Source organism: Desmodus rotundus, chromosome 11 (assembly GCF_022682495.2).
Source record: "Desmodus rotundus isolate HL8 chromosome 11, HLdesRot8A.1, whole genome shotgun sequence".
NCBI lineage: Eukaryota > Metazoa > Chordata > Mammalia > Chiroptera > Phyllostomidae > Desmodus > Desmodus rotundus.
The window spans coordinates 31,642,999-31,661,914 of NC_071397.1; the positions used below are offsets into that span (position 1 = coordinate 31,642,999).

General features: G+C 38.0%; 1 protein-coding gene across 2 annotated transcripts in view; it reads left to right on the forward strand.

Moving 5' to 3' along the window:
- KCNQ5 (potassium voltage-gated channel subfamily Q member 5) overlaps positions 1 to 18,916 on the forward strand; it is a 516,174-nt gene that overhangs the window by 398,039 nt on the left and 99,219 nt on the right. For both annotated transcript variants that reach the window (XM_024576602.4, XM_024576605.4), the window contains exon 4: positions 18,510 to 18,685. In XM_024576602.4, the coding sequence (XP_024432370.2) occupies positions 18,510 to 18,685 (176 nt within the window). The remainder of the gene's footprint in view (positions 1 to 18,509; positions 18,686 to 18,916) is intronic.

Here is an 18,916-nt window from a genome sequence, read left to right on the forward strand (position 1 = left end):
TGTTCTCAAAAATTAATAGCAACCCCATGTGGTCAAATTCATGAATTTTAACTTCATCCCCACTTTGGTTATAAGTGATGTTGGAACAACTAATTACTCATTTGGAAAAACATCAAGTTGATCCATATATATTTTACCCTATTCCCAATCCCCAAATAAATCAAAGATTTAAATTAAATAAAACTGTAAATACTGGGTGGAAGAAATAGGTAAATTTTTTTATAATCATGTAACCAGAAGACTTTTCTAACTGTAATTTTAAAAATAGAAGGTATAGAAGAAAATATTGATAAATTTAGACTATATAATATTTAAAATTGATAAAATTAAGCTACATAAAATCAAAGAATGCTGCATAAAACAAAACAAACATGCTAATTCAAAAGACAAATGTGGGAAAATATAATTCCTATAGAGATAAAGTTAATCATTTTAAAATATAAGGAGCTCTAGAAACTAAAAGGAAAATTCAACAACCTAGTAGAAAATAAAATATGTCAAATGCATGTGAACAGAGAATTCACAGAAAATAAAATACATGTTTTTTTCTTCAACATACTAAACCTCACTCATAAAAAAAATGCATAGGATAGTATTTTGTCATCCATCAGATTGGCAAAGATCCAAAATCTAACCATTCATTTTTAGTGACACCGTGAGGAAATAGGCATTTATACTCCATAAAGTACAAAGTGGTATCACCCTTATGGAAAAGTGTCACTGTCTCCTAAAATTACATGGCATTTACTCTTCAACTCAGAAGTGTACTTCCCAATAGTTTCATTAATTTATAGTAAGTTCTCAGTGTAGCTGAATAAACTAAGAACACAATAAATAGAATGCAGCAAAGACCTTTCTCAGAATATCCTCAAGTATTCAGCCCTGCCAACAGCTTGACTTTAGTTCACTGAGACTGATTTTGGACTTCAGACCTCCAGCACTGTAAGATAATAAATTTGTTTTTTTTTTTAATGACCTTTCCGTCTAGCTGTAGAAGGATCTCAGGATATATTAAGTAAAAGAAAAATGTAATACTGCCTATGTAGTGTGCTACATTTTTGTGTAAGAAAATTGCTTTTTATTTATATAAAGAAATATTGAACAGGTTTTTTAAAAAGAATAAAAATGTTCACTTGAAGATGAGTAGGGACAAAGTAAATTGAGACAGGGTTAGAAGCAAGATTATTCATCATTTTCTCTTTATGTCATTTTGATATTTAAATAATACAAACATACTAACTATTCAAAAATTAAATAAAAAGAATGTTGCCTGCACATAATAAGCACAATGTAAATGTTGACTATTATTATCATTGTTGCCTAGCAATATTAGGATGAGTTGACAGGTTCCTATAATGAACAGTTTTGCAGAGTCTCACACTCGAGGCATTTTTGTCATTGCAAAGGGCAATGCTAAAGGTAACTTACCATAGGATTTTCTTATGAATGTCTTTAGTCCTAGGCTGAAGTAACACAGAACAGCATTTTTAACTCTCTTAATAATGCCCTGTCTGGAAAGGTTTTCTGTGATTTGCCTTAATTTGTCCTCCCCACATTTCTTTAATTTTAAACTTGGAATTTTAGTTGTACATTCTCAAAAGATTGCCCAAGATTAAATAAGAGAATACGTGGAAGGTGCTAAGCTTAAGCTTGGCATGTAATAAATGCACCATAATTGTTAGTGGTAATAAACTGAATCATAAAAGTAATGGGTTCAGTCTAATCTCTGATCAATCCTAGAAATGATAAATACAATCAGAAGAAAAATTATCAACTCAGTAAGACCTCTTTGTATGTTTTTGTTGGTTGTTTTTCTCCAATCAATACTGATTTCCTAGAATTTAAGACTCTATGTACCTTAGTAAGAATATATTTTATTTTCAGAGAGCAGGGAATGGGGAAGTAACTATTCCGGGTGCTTTTTGAGTCTAGAGCTCTTTAAATATGATCATTTCAGAGATGGTTGTGTTACGGGGTCTAAAGGCTTTGGGGTTAATACGAGGGGTTTCTGAAGCTTTGTTGTTTACTGGTTTTCCATTATGGCTTAACCTATGTTTCTCCTGGGTTTTCATGGCCCCTTAACTAGGTGAACTGACCCTGCACTGTGCTCCTTGTATTTCTCTTATCATAGCATTCATCACCCATGATCGTGGTTACTCCATTCAGTATCTTCTGTGCCAACTGTCCTTGCAGCCCCCTGTGAGCAGGGTGTCAGCTGTCTTGTCCACCCATCCAAGTCCCATTCACACTTGTTATTATTGTATACCCAAGTCCTAGCAGTTTCTGGCCACAATAAGTATCTATTGAGTGATTAAAAATTGAAAAGAATCGCAGGTTAGTAGACATCCACATGCAGAACCTTACTCCTTCATTGCACCCTCTACATATACAATGTAAAAACAGTGAGGAAGTGAAGGAAAAATTTGTGACAATTATCCAAACAACGCAAGACAAAAAATATATATAAAGCACCTTTACCTTGTTTATCAAGAGCCTTCAGAGGAATAATTTTTGCCTGCATTTTTTGGTCTAATTGCTTCAGTTCCCTATAACTTGGTCATGTGAATGTGATGATATTTTTAAATAAAGTGCTTACTTTGCATGCTTGTAACTATAGGCTCCTTTACAGGAGGCTCTTCTACCCCCACGTGCCTTTCTCTCAATGTTTTTACTTTGCCTTTTACAAAATGTTTTAAATATTTGATTTTAGCTTCTACCACAGACTCCAAATCTGTGCTTGGAATTTGGAGATCAAAGTACTGTAGCTAATCCTCAGGACATTTGCCCTTGTGTGGCTTAAGAATCCATCTCTTATCAAGTTTCTGTGGTTTTCTGGATTATTTACTGGTCATGATGCTAAAATGTGCACATCTGAAACTGTTTTTGAATTACATTTTCTTGATACATCTTCACATGAAGTGTGTGGGGAAATATCCTGCTCCCAGATGGTACTGAGCTCTGTTAGGCCGTCTCCAGCCTCAACATAAAGGATTCCCAGGCTGAACTATCACATGTTTTCAATAAACCTTGTTTTTTGTTCTCCTTTAAACAGAGCATGCTTTATTCAAAAAGCTCATGATGGTAGGAAAGAAATCAATAATGACAAGAAAGTCAGTCCAGAATAGGATTTTTCCTCATAGCTTAGGATTTGTTTTGAGACAGTACGTTTCGCAGACTGAGCCGCAGCTTCGCAACTTGGTTACCACAAATTCTAATCCTGTCCTGGTTTGTGTTATCTTCTATAGGCCTCTCTGGGACACTATTTCTTCCCTTTTAAGCACAGATAAGAACAGTAATGCACTTTGCAGGGTTCATAAACAGTAACACATAACAGCAAATATGAAATTAGAAAGTTCTAAAAACTGCCCTGTATCTAGGGCCAATGAGGGCAAATTTGGGCAAGGATTTTATAATCAAACATGGAACTGAGAAGTATAACTAAACATGATTTGCTTAGTTAATAACCCCCCTAAAAATACAGATAGATGGTGTATGATGTATCTGCACGTGACAACACGTAGGGTTTCCAAAATTATAATGAGTGTCAGGTATTTATCTGTGGCTTGTTTTGCTCACATTCACTCCTTGAAGGCACTACCATTTCATTCTTCACAGAAAAGTCCATTTTCACACTCCAGTGTCTATCCCTAAGGATTATTCAGGAGCCTAAACTGTATCTATTTCTTATTTCTAAAAATAAGAAGCTGTGCGTTGAAAGAGATTAAGAAAACCAAGCATACCAGGTAATTCTCAATTTCCCCTGAGAATACTTAGAATGAATTCCCATCCATAGGTGTTCTTTGCTTAGTGACATTTTAGCTGAAGTGACTTGTCCATCTGCAAAATCCAAATAGCACGGTCTAATTCAAAGCACTTCCTGAAGATATCCTTTCAAAAACTTTTAGTAGTAGGTGATGATTAATCATAACCTGATGTCTGAAAATAAGTATCAAGTTTCTCAAAGAAAAATCACAGATCCCAGCACTACTAAACATAAGCAGCTGCCAAGATTCAAAGAGTCAGTATCATTCAACTGCTTAGAATAAGTGCAAAAAGGGAATATTGAAAGCTAGGTATTTTGCTTTCCCCTGTGAATTTAAGCCTGCAATGGCATTGTTTGACTGCTGATGTATAAACAGGCGGGTTATGACACTGAACAAGATGCCTCAGCATCTGGTTTCATCGTAGGATGTCAGGGGGTTTCCAGTAGGAGTTTCAACTTTAATCATTCACTGGTCAGATTCCAGATTTTTTTAGACCTGTAGTCAAATGTGGGTGCGAGCTCTGCTGAACTGAAACCGGGCGCAGGCTTGCCATTCGGTACGTGTGAGAACGTGGAGGAAAATAACATCTGCAGACATCCATGTGCAAAATTGCTGCTTCTAAAAGGCTTTCTTGTACTTTCTATATAAAGGAACGTAACACCCAGCCACGGTGGCATTGTCCTAAAACGTGTCCTGAATCATCCAAAATATGCATGACTTTTCATCCTCTTGATTTATTGAGGACTGATGGGATTCCACACAGGTAGTTTACTCAAGCCACTACAGCGTGCCTTAATAAGATGGGTTTGCCTCCTGCTCATTCACAATGGTTCTCAGAGGACAAATGCTTTTTTCATGTTTTATAAATACAGAAACACAGCTTCCTTACATCCCCCAGTCTGTAATCCACAACTGAAATGAAACATTTGTGATCATCTTGTGAAGCAATAGTTTCAGTAGATTACTGATATGGGAGGAGATTGGTCCTGTGACAAAAAATAAACAAACAAAAATATCTATTGACTGAGTCTGCACCCCTGCCCTCTCTCCAGAACTCCAGCCTCACCCACTGCCTACCAGAGAGTTAGAGGGCATCCCAATATTAACATGGCCCAAAGCCCTCAAATGGCCCTCCTCTGTGCTCCCTCTTCCCCCTGCTGCAATATTTGCCCCACTCAGTATATAGCACTTCCTTCATACAATGGCTCAGCCAAAAAGCCTTTGTGTCGCACCGCACAATCAGTCCTTCAGCAAAGCCTCCTCCATCTCTGCCTTCACAAGGTGACCCACTTCAATAACCTGGCTCTTCTCATGCTGCCCTCACCCTTTGTCCAGTCCACGGCAATGGCTTCTTCTTTTTTGTTTTTATTATTTACTTTTGGAGAGGGAGAAAGGGAGGGAGAAAGGGAGGGAGAAAGAGAGGGAGAAAGAGAGGGAGAGAAGCATCCACATGTAAGAGAAAGATCAATCAGTTGTCTCTCAGACACGCCCCAACCAGGGCTCTGGCCAGAACCCCAGGCATGTGCCCCGAGAGCGAATTGAACTGGCAGCCTTTTGTTCTGTGTGATGATGCCCAACCAGTGATGAGCCACGCTGGTCGAAGCAGTAACAGTGGCTTCTCAACTGGCCTAATGACTTCCACTCCTTCCCCTCCTGATCTGTTTCTCAAAGGCAACAAAAACCATCTTATAAAATACAAATTTGATCCTGCACTCTTCTGCTCAGAATCCATCCTACTTAGGACATCTATAGCTGTTACCAAGCCACCATGACCTCAGCAGAGCCCACCACTCTCCCGCTTCCTCACTCCACTCAAGCTGACCTGACCTCCTCACCTTCCCCTGAGCACACTACCCATGCTGCTGCCTCAAGGTCCTTACATTTTCTGCCCGGAAGACTTTGCCCCCAGATTCGGTCACGGCCACCCCTTCACTTTATTTGATCTGGGCTCAAATGTCATCTCCTCAAAGATGTCTTCCCTGACCACCCACCTCAGACAGCACTCTGCTCCTCTGTGCTCCTGCCCGCCACTCTGCTTTTTATTTCTCAAGACCCCTTGTCTACTGCAGGAGAACAAGCTCCTTGAAGCCAGAACAGAGTTCTTTTATTCACTGCTTCAACCCCGGTGCTTGGCTCATAGCAGACATGCAATGAGAAATACTTGTTGAATGAACTAATGCGTCAGTGAGTGAATTGCCTGCACACTTATTTGAGACAAATCATTTCCAAAACCATCCTGCCAATGCTTCATCATTCAACCACTTGATGTCCAAACAGAAAAATGTAACACTTAGAATTCTAGAAACTCAGACATAGAAAGGACCCTTAACACCTTCCAGTTCAATCCACTTCGTTTTTAAAATATGGAAACCAGCACTGAGCAATAATTGGTGACAAAGCTAGTTAATGGCAGAACTGATAGTTAAACCAGGCATAATTCAATGTTCTCTATACTTTCATACGTTATATCTCTATTCCTTTTGAGAATTTAGAACTTTGTGTGCATAAGCAAATATAATGGAACCCCAAATTTTCAATTCTTCCTTGCCGCTCTGTTGGCAATAAAGCACCTGGCACATGATATACTTGGGACACTAAAAAATTACAAATTCGTGCAGAAATTCGTGCAGAAATGGTCCCACATAGACAGAACAGGCCAACAACTCTCTCATATCCTGTTGTCCCATGGGAACAAACTGAAATATAAAAATTTGTAAATTGTAAGATTCCTGCTAATGTTTTCTGAATGTCAACAAGTTGCAAGTAGTTACATTCCCTGTTCTTAATAACACTTGACTTCTTGGGGTTTTATGTTTAAGCCTTGATTGACTGCCTACATTTCTGTTTCCTGGTCTTTTAACTGCAGAAAACTTATCAAAAGAGAAGCATGGAAAAAATATAACCACTGAGGAATCAGACAGATATGGTTTAGATTCTTGGCTCTGTTTTCCTGCTAAATGACCTTGGATAAGATTCTTGAACCACCTTAATATCCATTTACTGATCTATGAAAACGTATGTGTATGTATAAAATAATTATTTTTACATTAAAAAGTTAATGTGATGCCAGGTTCACCAAAGCAGACTAAGGACTTTGTGTGTATTATTTCATTTAATTCTCACGACAGCCTGGTGAGGAACATGGTTCTAGCCTTTATTTATAGATGACAACTCCAAGCCTCAGCAAGATTAATGGGCCCGAGGTTATGCATCTAGGAAAGCACAGAATGAGCAATACCTGGGCTCTCTCGCACACAAATCCATGCTCACAACCTCTGCGTCTCCTTGGAGGGCTGTTACAGAGAAGGACTGAAATAGAGCCTGTGTGCTTAGCATCCCACAGAGCCCTGTACACATCAGAGATACTCAATAAATGCTACCCTTGTCGCTTCTCTCTCCTCCCACTGACTAGATAAATTACCTTGGCCTATGTGCTAACCTTGTTTGGCCATAGCTTTTTATTTTAAATAAATGATTATTCTTGTTCTTATTACAAAAGCAGTGCATGCTTATGATAGATCATTTGGACAAAAGAGGTCTGTATAAAGAAACTAAACTTGATCCCATCGCTCAATGATCACAGTTAGAATGCAGATATAGAGACTTTACAGACTGAGAACCGAGATGGCGGCGTAGGTAGACACACTGCGCCTCCTCGCACAACCAGAACTGACAGAGAATTGAACGGCAAGGGGGTCCGACACCAAGGAAATAAAAAATAAACATTCATCCAGACCGGTAGGAGGGGCGGAGACGGGCACCAGGGTGGAGAGGACTCGCTTGGCTGTGGCAGGACTGAGACTGGCGGAGCGTGGGACAAACGGCGCAGGCAGTCGGAGCACTAGCGGACCCTACAACCCCACATTCACGCACAGATAAACTGAGAGGGCCGGACTCAGAGTGGCAGAGAATGGGGCAGGAAGAGCAGTGGGTTGCACTCCTCGGCTCCACATTCTCGCACAGATAAACCGGACTAACGGCGGGTAGCGAAGCAGACCGCGTAACCCAAGGCTCCAGCTCGGGAAATAAAGCCTCAAACCTCTGATTGAAAACGCCCGTGGGGGTTGGGGCAGCAGCAGGAGAGACTCCCAACCTCACGGGAGAGGTCGTTGGAGAGACCCACAGGGGCCTAGAGTGTGCACAGGCCCACCCACTCGGGAACCAGCACCAGAGGGGCCCAGTTTGGTTGTGGGTATTGGAGTGAAAGATTGAAATCTGGAGGAGAGTGAAGCAGGCGCCATTGCTCCCTCTTGGCCCCTCCCCCACGCACAGCTTCACAGCATAGCGACCAGCGTTACCCCGCCCCGCCCTGGAACACCTAAGGCTCCGCCCCTTAAAGTAACAGATGCCAAGACAAAAAAAAAAAATGGCCCAAATGACAGAACACTTCAAAGCTCCAGAAAAAATACAACTAAGCGACAAAGAGATAGCCAACCTATCGGATGCACAGTTCAAAACACTGGTTATCAAGATGCTCACAGATTTGGTTGAATCTGTTCGAAAACCAGACGAAAAATGAAGCCTATGCTAAGAGAAACAAATGAAAATGTACAGGGAACCAATAGTGATGCAAAGGAAACTGGGACTCAAATCAACGGTGTGGACCAGAAGGAAGAAAGAAACATCCAACCAGAAAAGAATGAAGAAACAAGAACTCGGAAAAATGAGAAGAGGCTTAGGAACCTCCAGGACATCTTGAAACCTTCCAACATCTGAATTATAGGGGTGCCAGAAGGAGAAGAGGAAGAACAAAAAATTGAAAACTTATTTAAACAAATAATAAAGGAGAACTTCCCTACTCTGGCAAAGGAAATAGACTTCCAGGAAGTCCAGGAAGCTCAGAGAGTCCCAAAGAAGCTGGACCCAAGGAAGAACATGCCAAGGCACATCATCATTACATTACCCAAGATGAAACGCAAGGACCTACATCCAACATTACTGTATCCGGCAAAGCTATCATTTAGAATGGAAGGGAAGATAAAGTGCTTCTCAGATAAGGTCATTTAAAGAAGTTCATCATCACCAAGCCCTTATTATATGAAATGTTAAAGGGAGTTACCTAAGAAAAAGAAGATCAAAAATAGGAACAGTAAAAATGACAGCAAACTCACAGTTATTAACGACCACACCTAAAACAAAAACAAGAGCAAACTAGGCAAACAACTAGAACAGGAACAGAACCATAGAGATGGAGATCACATGGAGGGTTGTCAATAGGGGAGTGGGAGGGGGATGGGGGAAAGGTACAGAGAATAAGCAGCATAGATGATAGGTGGGAAATAGACGGGGGAGGGTAAGAATAGTGTAGGAAATGTAGAAGCCAAAGAACTTATAAGTATGACCCATGGACATGAACTATAGGGGGGGAATGTGGGAGGGAGGGGGTGGGCAGGATGGAGTGGAGTGGGGGGGGGGAATGGGACAACTGTAATAGCATAATCAATAAATATATAAAAAAAGAATGCAGATATAGGTACTTTTATAGTTCTTATTTATATACATACTATATGAAAACATAATACTTTGGGGGACAAAACTGAAATCATTCTATCTATCCTGCTATATAATCAATTCTTTACGAATGGATGCATTGGAGTAAACATTTTCTTATCTGTGACAGATGATAGCTACCTTAGCCACGGAGATCACTCTGACAGTAAAAGTAAGTACAGTAACTAAATAAGCTCTAAATATACCAAAGGGGAATTAGGAAAATATTTTTATAATCTTGGGCAGTCTTTCTAGATGACTTGACTTCTGTGACTTCTAAATAACATGAAATCCAGAATCTGTTTTTTTTTAAGTCACACTTTTGCCTATCACATTGGCAAAAGTTATAATTTTAAAATATTCTATGCAATATATGAAAATGCTTAGAACAGTATCTGTCACACAATAAACAGTAAATTTTAGCTGTTACTATTTCTATTATTATTTTATTAGCATTACTTTGTATAATGCTAATAAAGGAGAGAGAAAAATAAGTCCTTTCATACATTGTTACTGATACTTGGTACCATCATTGGAGGACATTTTGGTACCAAAACTCAAAATTTGCCAACATTCAACCCAATGAGCCAATCTCTAGAAATGTATCTTTAAAAAGAACCCACAAAAATGTTTGTGCTGAACCATTCACTTCAGCATTATTTCAACAGCAAAAATTAACCTAAAGGTCATTAACAAATTTTTGGCTAAGTAAAGTCATTAAATTTATTTCCTATTTATACACATGTCCAATGTTTTGATAGATTATAGCAGTTTTTAATTTTAAAATGTTAAAAAATGCACTTCATTAAAACTATCCAAAGTTTAGCTAGCTTATAATGAGACCATTACAAACAGCTCAAGGGATGGGAACAAAAACAGTGTTGAGAAAGGAATTTACATATAATCATCAGGAACATTGTATTTATTGCACTTCTGTTTTCCCAGAGATGAGATAAAATGAGTTTAAAGAGCGAAAGGAAAGCGTTAGCTATTAAGGAAAACTTTCTGAGACTCCAGACAGTTTCTCGAAGTCAAGATGTACCCTCTTTGTGGTTTACCTCTAAAGAATTTCTCTGTCCTTACAGTTGCTAGTTTAAAAGTGTTCCACCATGCTTTGTTTAACCCATATGATTTCGTTCTTTCCATGGTTATTTTAAATTAAATCAAATGTAGTAAATCAAATGTACAGTTGATGTACAGTTGGCCCTCCACAGCTGTGGCTTCCACATCTGCAGATTCAACCAACCTCAGAACAAAAATATTTGGAGAAAAGTTACATTGTTGCTGATGTGTACTACGCGGTTAGGCCAATGATGGCTGTGTCTGTACAGAACCTGTACAGGCTTTTTTATTGTTGTTATCCCCTAAACAATGCATACTATGCCCTAAACAACAATGATTACATAGCATTTACATTGTATTAGGTATTACAAGTAATCTAGAGATTACTTATAGCATATGGAAGGAGGTGTGTAGGTCATATGCAAAGACTATATCATTTTATATAAGGGCCTTGAGCATTCACAGATCTTACTATCCATGGGAAATCCTGGAACCAATCACTCACAGACACCAATGGACAATTGTAAACTTTCTAATAGGTGCATTGTATTGTGTAATTGTGCAACAAAATACAGCCCATCGAGTTCGGATGTACAATTGACCTTGCTTTAACCCAGTCTTTGGGTGCATGCTAGGGTAACCTTGCATGTGAATCCATCTTAATAATGAGGGCTTTTCAGTATTTCAGTGACTAATCTCTCTCAAACAGGATCCAGGATGATCATTTTACATTGATTTTGTAAATAATACTAGAACAAAGTTCCACTGGAGTCTCATGATAAGCTCGTTTACAGTCCCTATGTGTCTGACATATCATTACAGTTTTCGCTTTGTTCAAATCTTTGTAGTCTCCTCAAATCTCAAGAATTCATCCGTGAATCATTCTAAGTAATTCAGTAAGTATGTGAGCCTACTTCTAATACCTTATATTTCACATTTCTAATGGCTGCTTGTAATCAATAACTACTTCTCCACTACTTCCCAACATTCACATCTGTTTCCTTTGGGAGAGGCAGATTTTAAGAACTCAGGATTGCATGCTTTTTTATTTTTTCCATGCAATCTGGAGCTCCTCCTTGTTTATTAGCAGTTCTATTTCTTTCTCATACCCCATTTTCTCTTAATGTACCCATAAAAGTACCATCTGTTTTTAGTATTATTTTATGTCTGCTTTATCCTCCTTGTACTTTTCATTTCCCTGAATACTTTATGCAGTAACAATTTATTCTTGCTTTATTATCCACCGGCTTTCACAAACCATCCCTTTTTCCCTCCTTCACTTCCCCACCCCCAACCCATGTCACCGCGGATTTTCTTTATCTGAGAGGAATAGCCTACCACACTTCCTAAGGGCACAACTCCGGTGTCAGGTAAAGGCCAGCTCAGCCTCGTTTGGATTGGACTTTGACTGATTGACCACAGTAAGCCTTAGTTCTTTATTTGTAAGGAGCTGATAATAATTCTCTACATACCTCACAGGGTTTTTAGGACTAAATTTAAAAATGTGCATCAGGTTTTCCCCACATGGGCGCTACTAACATTTGGGGCTGGGTAATTCCTCCTCCTAGGGGCTGTCCTGGGCCTTGTGGGATGTTTCACAGCAACCCTGGCCTCCACCACTAGATGCCAGTAGCAACCCCGCTCACAGTCAGGACTATCTCCAGTGTTGCTAAATGTCCCTTGGGAAGCAAAATTGTCCCCATTAACAATTATTTATGTACAGAAAGCATTTAGCACAATGCCTGGTACATAGTAGTGATTTTATAAATATGTGTGATAGATTGGTGATTAGATGGATGAATGAATATTCATTTCAAATGCAAGTGTCTAATAAAATAGCTGACGCTTGATTTAACTGCTTAACTCATGAATGGTTAAATAAATGAATCTGAAGCCAATAAGCTTCAAGGACTGTCTATAGTGTCTTAAACTAAAATGTTTCAAAAAAACATTTTAGATAATTAATTACTTGCACGGCTTAAGTTACTCCACCCAATTTTCTCCAGCTTTATTGAGACATAATTGACATATAACACTGTAAGCTTAAAGTTTGTTGATTTCATCAAATATATTATAAATTATTAATTAATACCTGCCTTATATCACATAATTACCATTTCCTTTTTGTGGTGAAAACATTTAAGATCTACTCTCTTAGAAATTTTCAAGTGCATAATACAATATTATTAAATATAAATATTCTGCTATATATTAAACTCCAAAACTTATTCATGTTATAACTAGAAGTTTGTAGTTTTTGACCAACATTTCCCTCTTACTCCCTAACCCCACCCCCAGTCTGGGCAACTATAATTCTAGTCTCTGTTTATATGAGTTCAGCGTTTTTAGATTCTACATATCAGTGGTATACAGTATTTGACTTTCTCTATCTGGCTTATTTCACTTAACATAATGACCTCAAAGTCCATCCATATTGCTGCAAATGTCAAGATTTCCAAGGTTTCCTTCTTTCTCATGGCTGAACAATGTACCATTACATAAAATGTATTTAATAAATTATAAATAGTGTGGGGGGGTGTGTATATATATATATATGTAAGTATATATATACACCTTCTTTATCCAGTAAGCTTATGGACACTTACGTTTTTTCCAAATCTTGGCTATTGGGAATAATGCTTCAATAAACATGGATGTGCAGGTATCTCTTCAAGATCTTGTTTTAATTGCCTTTGGATATATACCCATAAATGGGATCGATGGATCATGTGGTCGTTCTATTTTTGGTGTTTTGAAGAACCGCCGTACATTTTTCATAGTAGCTACACCACAGTGCATTCCCACCGATGGTGCACTGGGTCCCCCTCCTCTCCACATCCTCGCCAGCACTTGTCTGTTTTACAGTAGCCGTTCTAACAGGTGTGAGACAACATCGGGCTGTGGTTTTAATTTGTATTTCCCTGATGATTAATTATGCTGAGCACCTTCTCATATACATGTTAGCCATTTGTATATCTTTCTTGGGGAAAATGTCTACTCAGTTTCTTTGCCCAATTTTTAATCAGACTTTTATTTATTTTTTTATTATTGAGTTGTATCAGTTATTTATGTATTTTGGATATTGACACTTTATCAGATATGTGATTTGCAAATACTTTCTCCCATTTTGGAGGTTTCTTTTTCATTTTGTTGATGGTTTTCTTTGCTGTAGAGAGGTTTTTAATTTGATGTAGTCCCCCTTATTTATTTTGCTTTGTTGTCTTTGCTTGTGCTGTCAAATCCAAAAAATTATTGCCACAACCCATGTTAAAGAGCTCACCTCTGTGTTTCCTTCTAGGAGTTATATGGTTTCCACTGTTACATTTAAGTCTTTAGTCTATTTTGTGTTGATTTCTGTGTGTGGTGTAAGATAGTGGTCCAGTTACATTTTTTTTTTTGTATGTGGCCATTCAGTTTTCCCAACACTTATTATTGAAGATCCTCTCCTTTCCCCATTATATATACTTTGGATTGTTTCTCATTGATTAATTAACCATACATGTATGGTTTCATTTCTGGGCACTCTATTTTATTTCATTGATCTATTTGTATGCCGATACTGTTTTGATTACTACAGCTTTGTAATATAATTTTAAACCAGAAAGAGTGATGTTTCTAGTTTGTTTTTTGTTTGTTATTTTTTTCTCAAGATTATTTTGGCTATTGAGGCATTTTTCAGTAAATTTAAGATTTTTTAGTCTATTCCTCTAAAAAATACCATTGAAATATTATTAGAAATTGCATTGAATATATAGATTACTTTGGGCAGTATGAACATTTTAACAATATTAATTTTTCCAATTCAGGAGTATGAAATATTTTTCTATGTATTTGCATCATCCTCAACTCTTTCATCAATGTCTTTTTATTTAATCTTTATTATATTTTTTACATTACCTTTTAGTCCCCTTATACACCCTTCACCCCAGCAATCACCACACTGCTGTCCATGTTCATGGGTCCTTTTCCCTTTTTGCTCAAACCCTCCACCACCTACCTCTCCCCCCATAGCTATCAACTGTTCTCCATCTGTAAGTCTGTCCCTATTAGCCCAGTTTGTTCATTAGATTCCATTTATGAATGAAATCATATGGTATTTGCCTTTCTCTGCCTAGTTTATTTCACTTAGTATAAGGTTCTCCAGGTCCATCCATACTGTACCAAAAGGTTAAACTTTGTTTTTATGACCTAGTAGTATTCCATTGTGTAAATGTCCCATAGTTGTTTTATCTACTCATCTACTGGTGGATACTTGGGCTGCTTTCAGATCTTGATGATTGTAAATAGCACTACAATGAACACAGGGGTGCTTATGTTCTTTTGAATTAGTGTTTTGGGTTCTTTTGGATATATTCCCAGAAGTGGGATCACTGGGTTAAAAGGCAGATTCATTTTTAATTTTCTGAGGTATCTCCATACTGCTTTCCACAGTGGCTGCACCAGTCTGCATTCCCACCAACAGTGCAAAAGAGTTCTCTTTTCTCCACATCCTCACCAGCACTTGTTGTTTATTGATTTATTGATGATGGCCATGCTGACAGGTGTGAGGTGGTATCTCATCGTGGTTTTAATTTGCATCTCTCTGATGATTAGTGGTGCTGAGCATCTTTTCATACATTTATTGGCCATCTGTATGTCCTCTGTGAAGGAGTGTCTATTCAGGTCCTCTGCCAATTTCTTAATTGGGTTGTTTAATTTTGTTTTGTTTTCATGGGGTTTTTTGGTATTGAGGTTTCTAAGTTTTTATAAATTTTGGATATTAACCCCTTATCAGATATATCAGCAAATATGTTCTGCCATTCTATCGGATGTCTTTTTATTTTCATCATGATTTCCTTTGCTGTGCAAAGACTTTTCAGTTTGATGTAGTCCCATTTATTGATTTTGTTCTTCTGTTTCCCTTGCCTGGGGAGATATATCCAATAGAATATTGCTCCGAGCAATGTCCAAGATTTTGCTGCCTGCATTTTCTCTAGAACTTTTATGGTTTCAGGTCTAACATTTAAGTCTTTGTTCCATTTTGAATAATCTTGTGTGTGGTGTAAGAAGGTGGTCTAGTTTCATTTTTCTGCACATATCAGTCCAATTTTCCCAACATCATTTATTGAATAAACTATCTTTAGCCCATTGTATGTGCTTGTCTCTTCTCTCAAATATTAATTGATTATAAAGGTGGGAGTTTATTTCCGGACTCTCTATTCTGTTCCATCTACCTATGTGTCTGTTTTCATGCCAGTGCCATACTGTTTTGATGATAACTATGGTCTTGTAGTATAGTTAGATATCAGGTAGCATTATTCCTCCAACTTTGTTCTTCTTTCCCAGAATTGCTGTTGTTGCTATGTGGGGCCTTTATAGTACCATACATATTTTTTAAATATTTGTTCTAGTTCTGTAAAATACATCATTGGAATCTTCATAGGAAATGCATCAAATGTATGAATTGCTTTGGGTAGTATGGACATTTTAATGATGTTAATTCTTCCTATCCATGAACACAGAATGTACTTCCACTTATTTATATCTTCTTCTATTTCTTTCTTCATGTCTTATAATTTTCTGTGTATAGGTCTTCTACATCCTTGGCTAGGTTTATTCCTAGATATGTTATTCTTTTTGCAGCAATTATGAATGGGATTGTTTTCTTAATTTCCCATTCTCTTAGTTCATTACTGGCATATAAAAATGCAGCTGATTTCTGGATATTAATTTTATAAAGTAAGGTACTACAAAAATAATAAATACATAAATAAAGGTGAAGAGTACTTATAACTTCTAAAATAATTGCCTAGGCAATATTCTAGATGGTACTGACAGCAAAATTCCAGTAGACAACTGTAACCCAACCAGAAACATTTTTGTAACTGTGTTCATTGTTTGCCATTTGGTTGCTCATTTATGCTTTCATTTTACTGAACTCTGACTTCCCTCTTGTGATCTGAATTACAATGAGAGTATTAAATTAAATCTGTGGTTACCTTTGCATATTTTGTGACTTCAAACATTTAGATTATGATTCACTGCGTGCATAATTTTTTTAAATTATGCAAACCAGCAGCATTCCTTTTACTTTTTCTGGGTTTTCTCTAATGAACTAACTTCATAGTATACTTTTTTGTGCTGCAGTCTAGCAGATCTATAGCTGATTTTTTAAGCTAATGAAAAATATGCCTCACCTTTTCCTCTGTAAAAAGGGAACTTATGATACTTAACCAACATGATTGTTATGAACCATATTGTTATGGTTGTTATGAATACAACTTTTGTAAAACACTCAGAACTAAAGAAAGTACAGGCACATAGTAAGTTTTAAGTGCTGTATTTTCTGTGCCCCTATTACTCATTTACTTATTTCTAATCTTTTAACACAGTAAATGGGGTATTATACGCCCTATTATTTCCTTTGCGCACTTGGAAGGAAGCAGGATTAACATGAAAAGTAAAATCAAGCATATATCCAGCAAGGCCATATAAGGAATATCCACCTCTTTGTCTGTAAGCCACTTGTCTCAGGAGTAAATCCCTTCAAATGATGAAAACCAAGATGTTTGTACACTAACTCTTTTTTGAAGTATTTTTTCTGATCTCAAAAGACATAATCATTGTTATAAAATTCCAACATGAGAGAAACTTATAACTTAAAAAACAAAAGGATCTATTTATCTGAACTTGGACTCTATCCCTAGATATAATTAATGGGGATGATCTGTGTATGTTTTCACATGGTTTTCCTGTTACATAATATTTATTTATTAAAATAAGACTTCATTTTACATACTGCTTTGCAACTGGCCATTATTCATTTATTTGATGGCTTTGGTGCTTGTGTCAACATGTTGGATCTCTCTCGTTTTCGATGGCTGCAGAGAGCAGTGACTCATGGACGCACTTGCGCTCTCTGTGTACCTACCCACAGAGCCACAGAGCACTCAGACCTCATTGGGAAAAGCCTGTCTGCTGACCTTTGTATGGCCATCGACTCGCCCTCTCTTCCTCCCTAAGTCCTGACCCAAAAGGGGCATCAGGAGAGTGATTCAGAAGATCTTCTCAGTCCACACCAGGAGACCAGAGCTTTCTGGGTGCAGGGAAAAGGACTGAGCTACACAATGAGCACAAATTTGTCCTTTGGTTAATCCTAAGGACCACAGAAACATTACAAATGCAACACCCTTGACCTGAAGCTCCTCTGTGCAGTGTGGATGCCCGGTGGTGCACAGCTCACTTGAAGCAGGAAGGAGATTTTATTTGAGGATGTTAAGGTCAAGCGAACTTATTTTAAATTGTCATAGGAGGCCATTCATCCCCACTTTGCATCTTCCGCTTCAAAGCCTACGTTTCATCATTCAAATATTTTCCCTGGGAGCGATTAAGTCCTCTTTTATCTTTTCCATGCTTTCATTAGCTGCATTTTTTCTCTTTCTAGCTTACAGAAGGGTAGACCTTTTATGCCAAATGCCAACATGTCAAACATTAAATATTCATTCCCATGCACTGCGCATGTGTATAACAACTTACTCTACTGTAACAAATGTAATGTTATTTAATTTGTGTACCAAACTTACACATAATTGACTGACCGGGTATAAAGAGTACTCTATGCAGACAGCTTAGACTATTCAGCTTAGTTGAGGCTTTTGTTAAACATGTAAAGCTGCAGGCTCCACAACATAAGAAAAATTTTTTGCAGAAAGGAGCTACAGGCTTTTTTGTCGAGAAAACAAAATATAATTTTTGATAATTATACCAACTTGTACCTTCCATGGCTGGACAGGCTAGGATGCCTCTGTGGCATCAGCCAGGAAACCCAGGTGTTAAGGCTGAGGGAAGCTCCTTTCTGCCACACAGGAATGCGAAGGAAACCAGAGATGTTGGCGAACCCTGTCCCCCGGCTTCAAGGCTCCCTAGAACACCGGACTTTCTGAAATCCATTGTCCAATTGGTTGAGGGCTAAATAGGCAGTGTTTCAGAATCGCACAGGAAAAGCCTAGAATGTTCGCACCTCCGAAATAAAACAATAGATAGGTCTTGTTCTCCGCGCATTCACGGAACCCGAATGGCGCTAGCCACGCCGGGGGTCGAGATCTGGTTATTGATACCCCCAATAGGTCCAAGTGAACCTTACTGAAATATTGTTTTGAGAAATAAAAGTGCCTTGTCATGCTTCTTATGACTGTTTCAAACTGTTTCTTGCAGATACCATTGTTCTTATCGCTTCAATAGCAGTCGTTTCTGCAAAAACTCAGGGTAATATTTTTGCCACGTCCGCACTGAGAAGTCTCCGTTTCCTACAGATCCTACGTATGGTGCGCATGGACCGAAGGGGAGGCACTTGGAAATTGCTAGGTTCAGTGGTTTATGCTCACAGCAAGGTAAGATTTACTATCTCGGTTATAGAATAAGATTTTGTTTTACTTTTTCATAGACTGCTGTAATATTTGATAAACATATCACAAGCAAACCTACTCATTTCAGAAATTGGTTAAAGTAATTTAGAGAAACAGTATATAATGGATTTTTTAAACATCTTCATAGCCCTGACCGGTGTGTCTCAGTTGGTTGGGCACCTTCCCGCATAGAACAGGTTGCCTGTTCAATTCCCA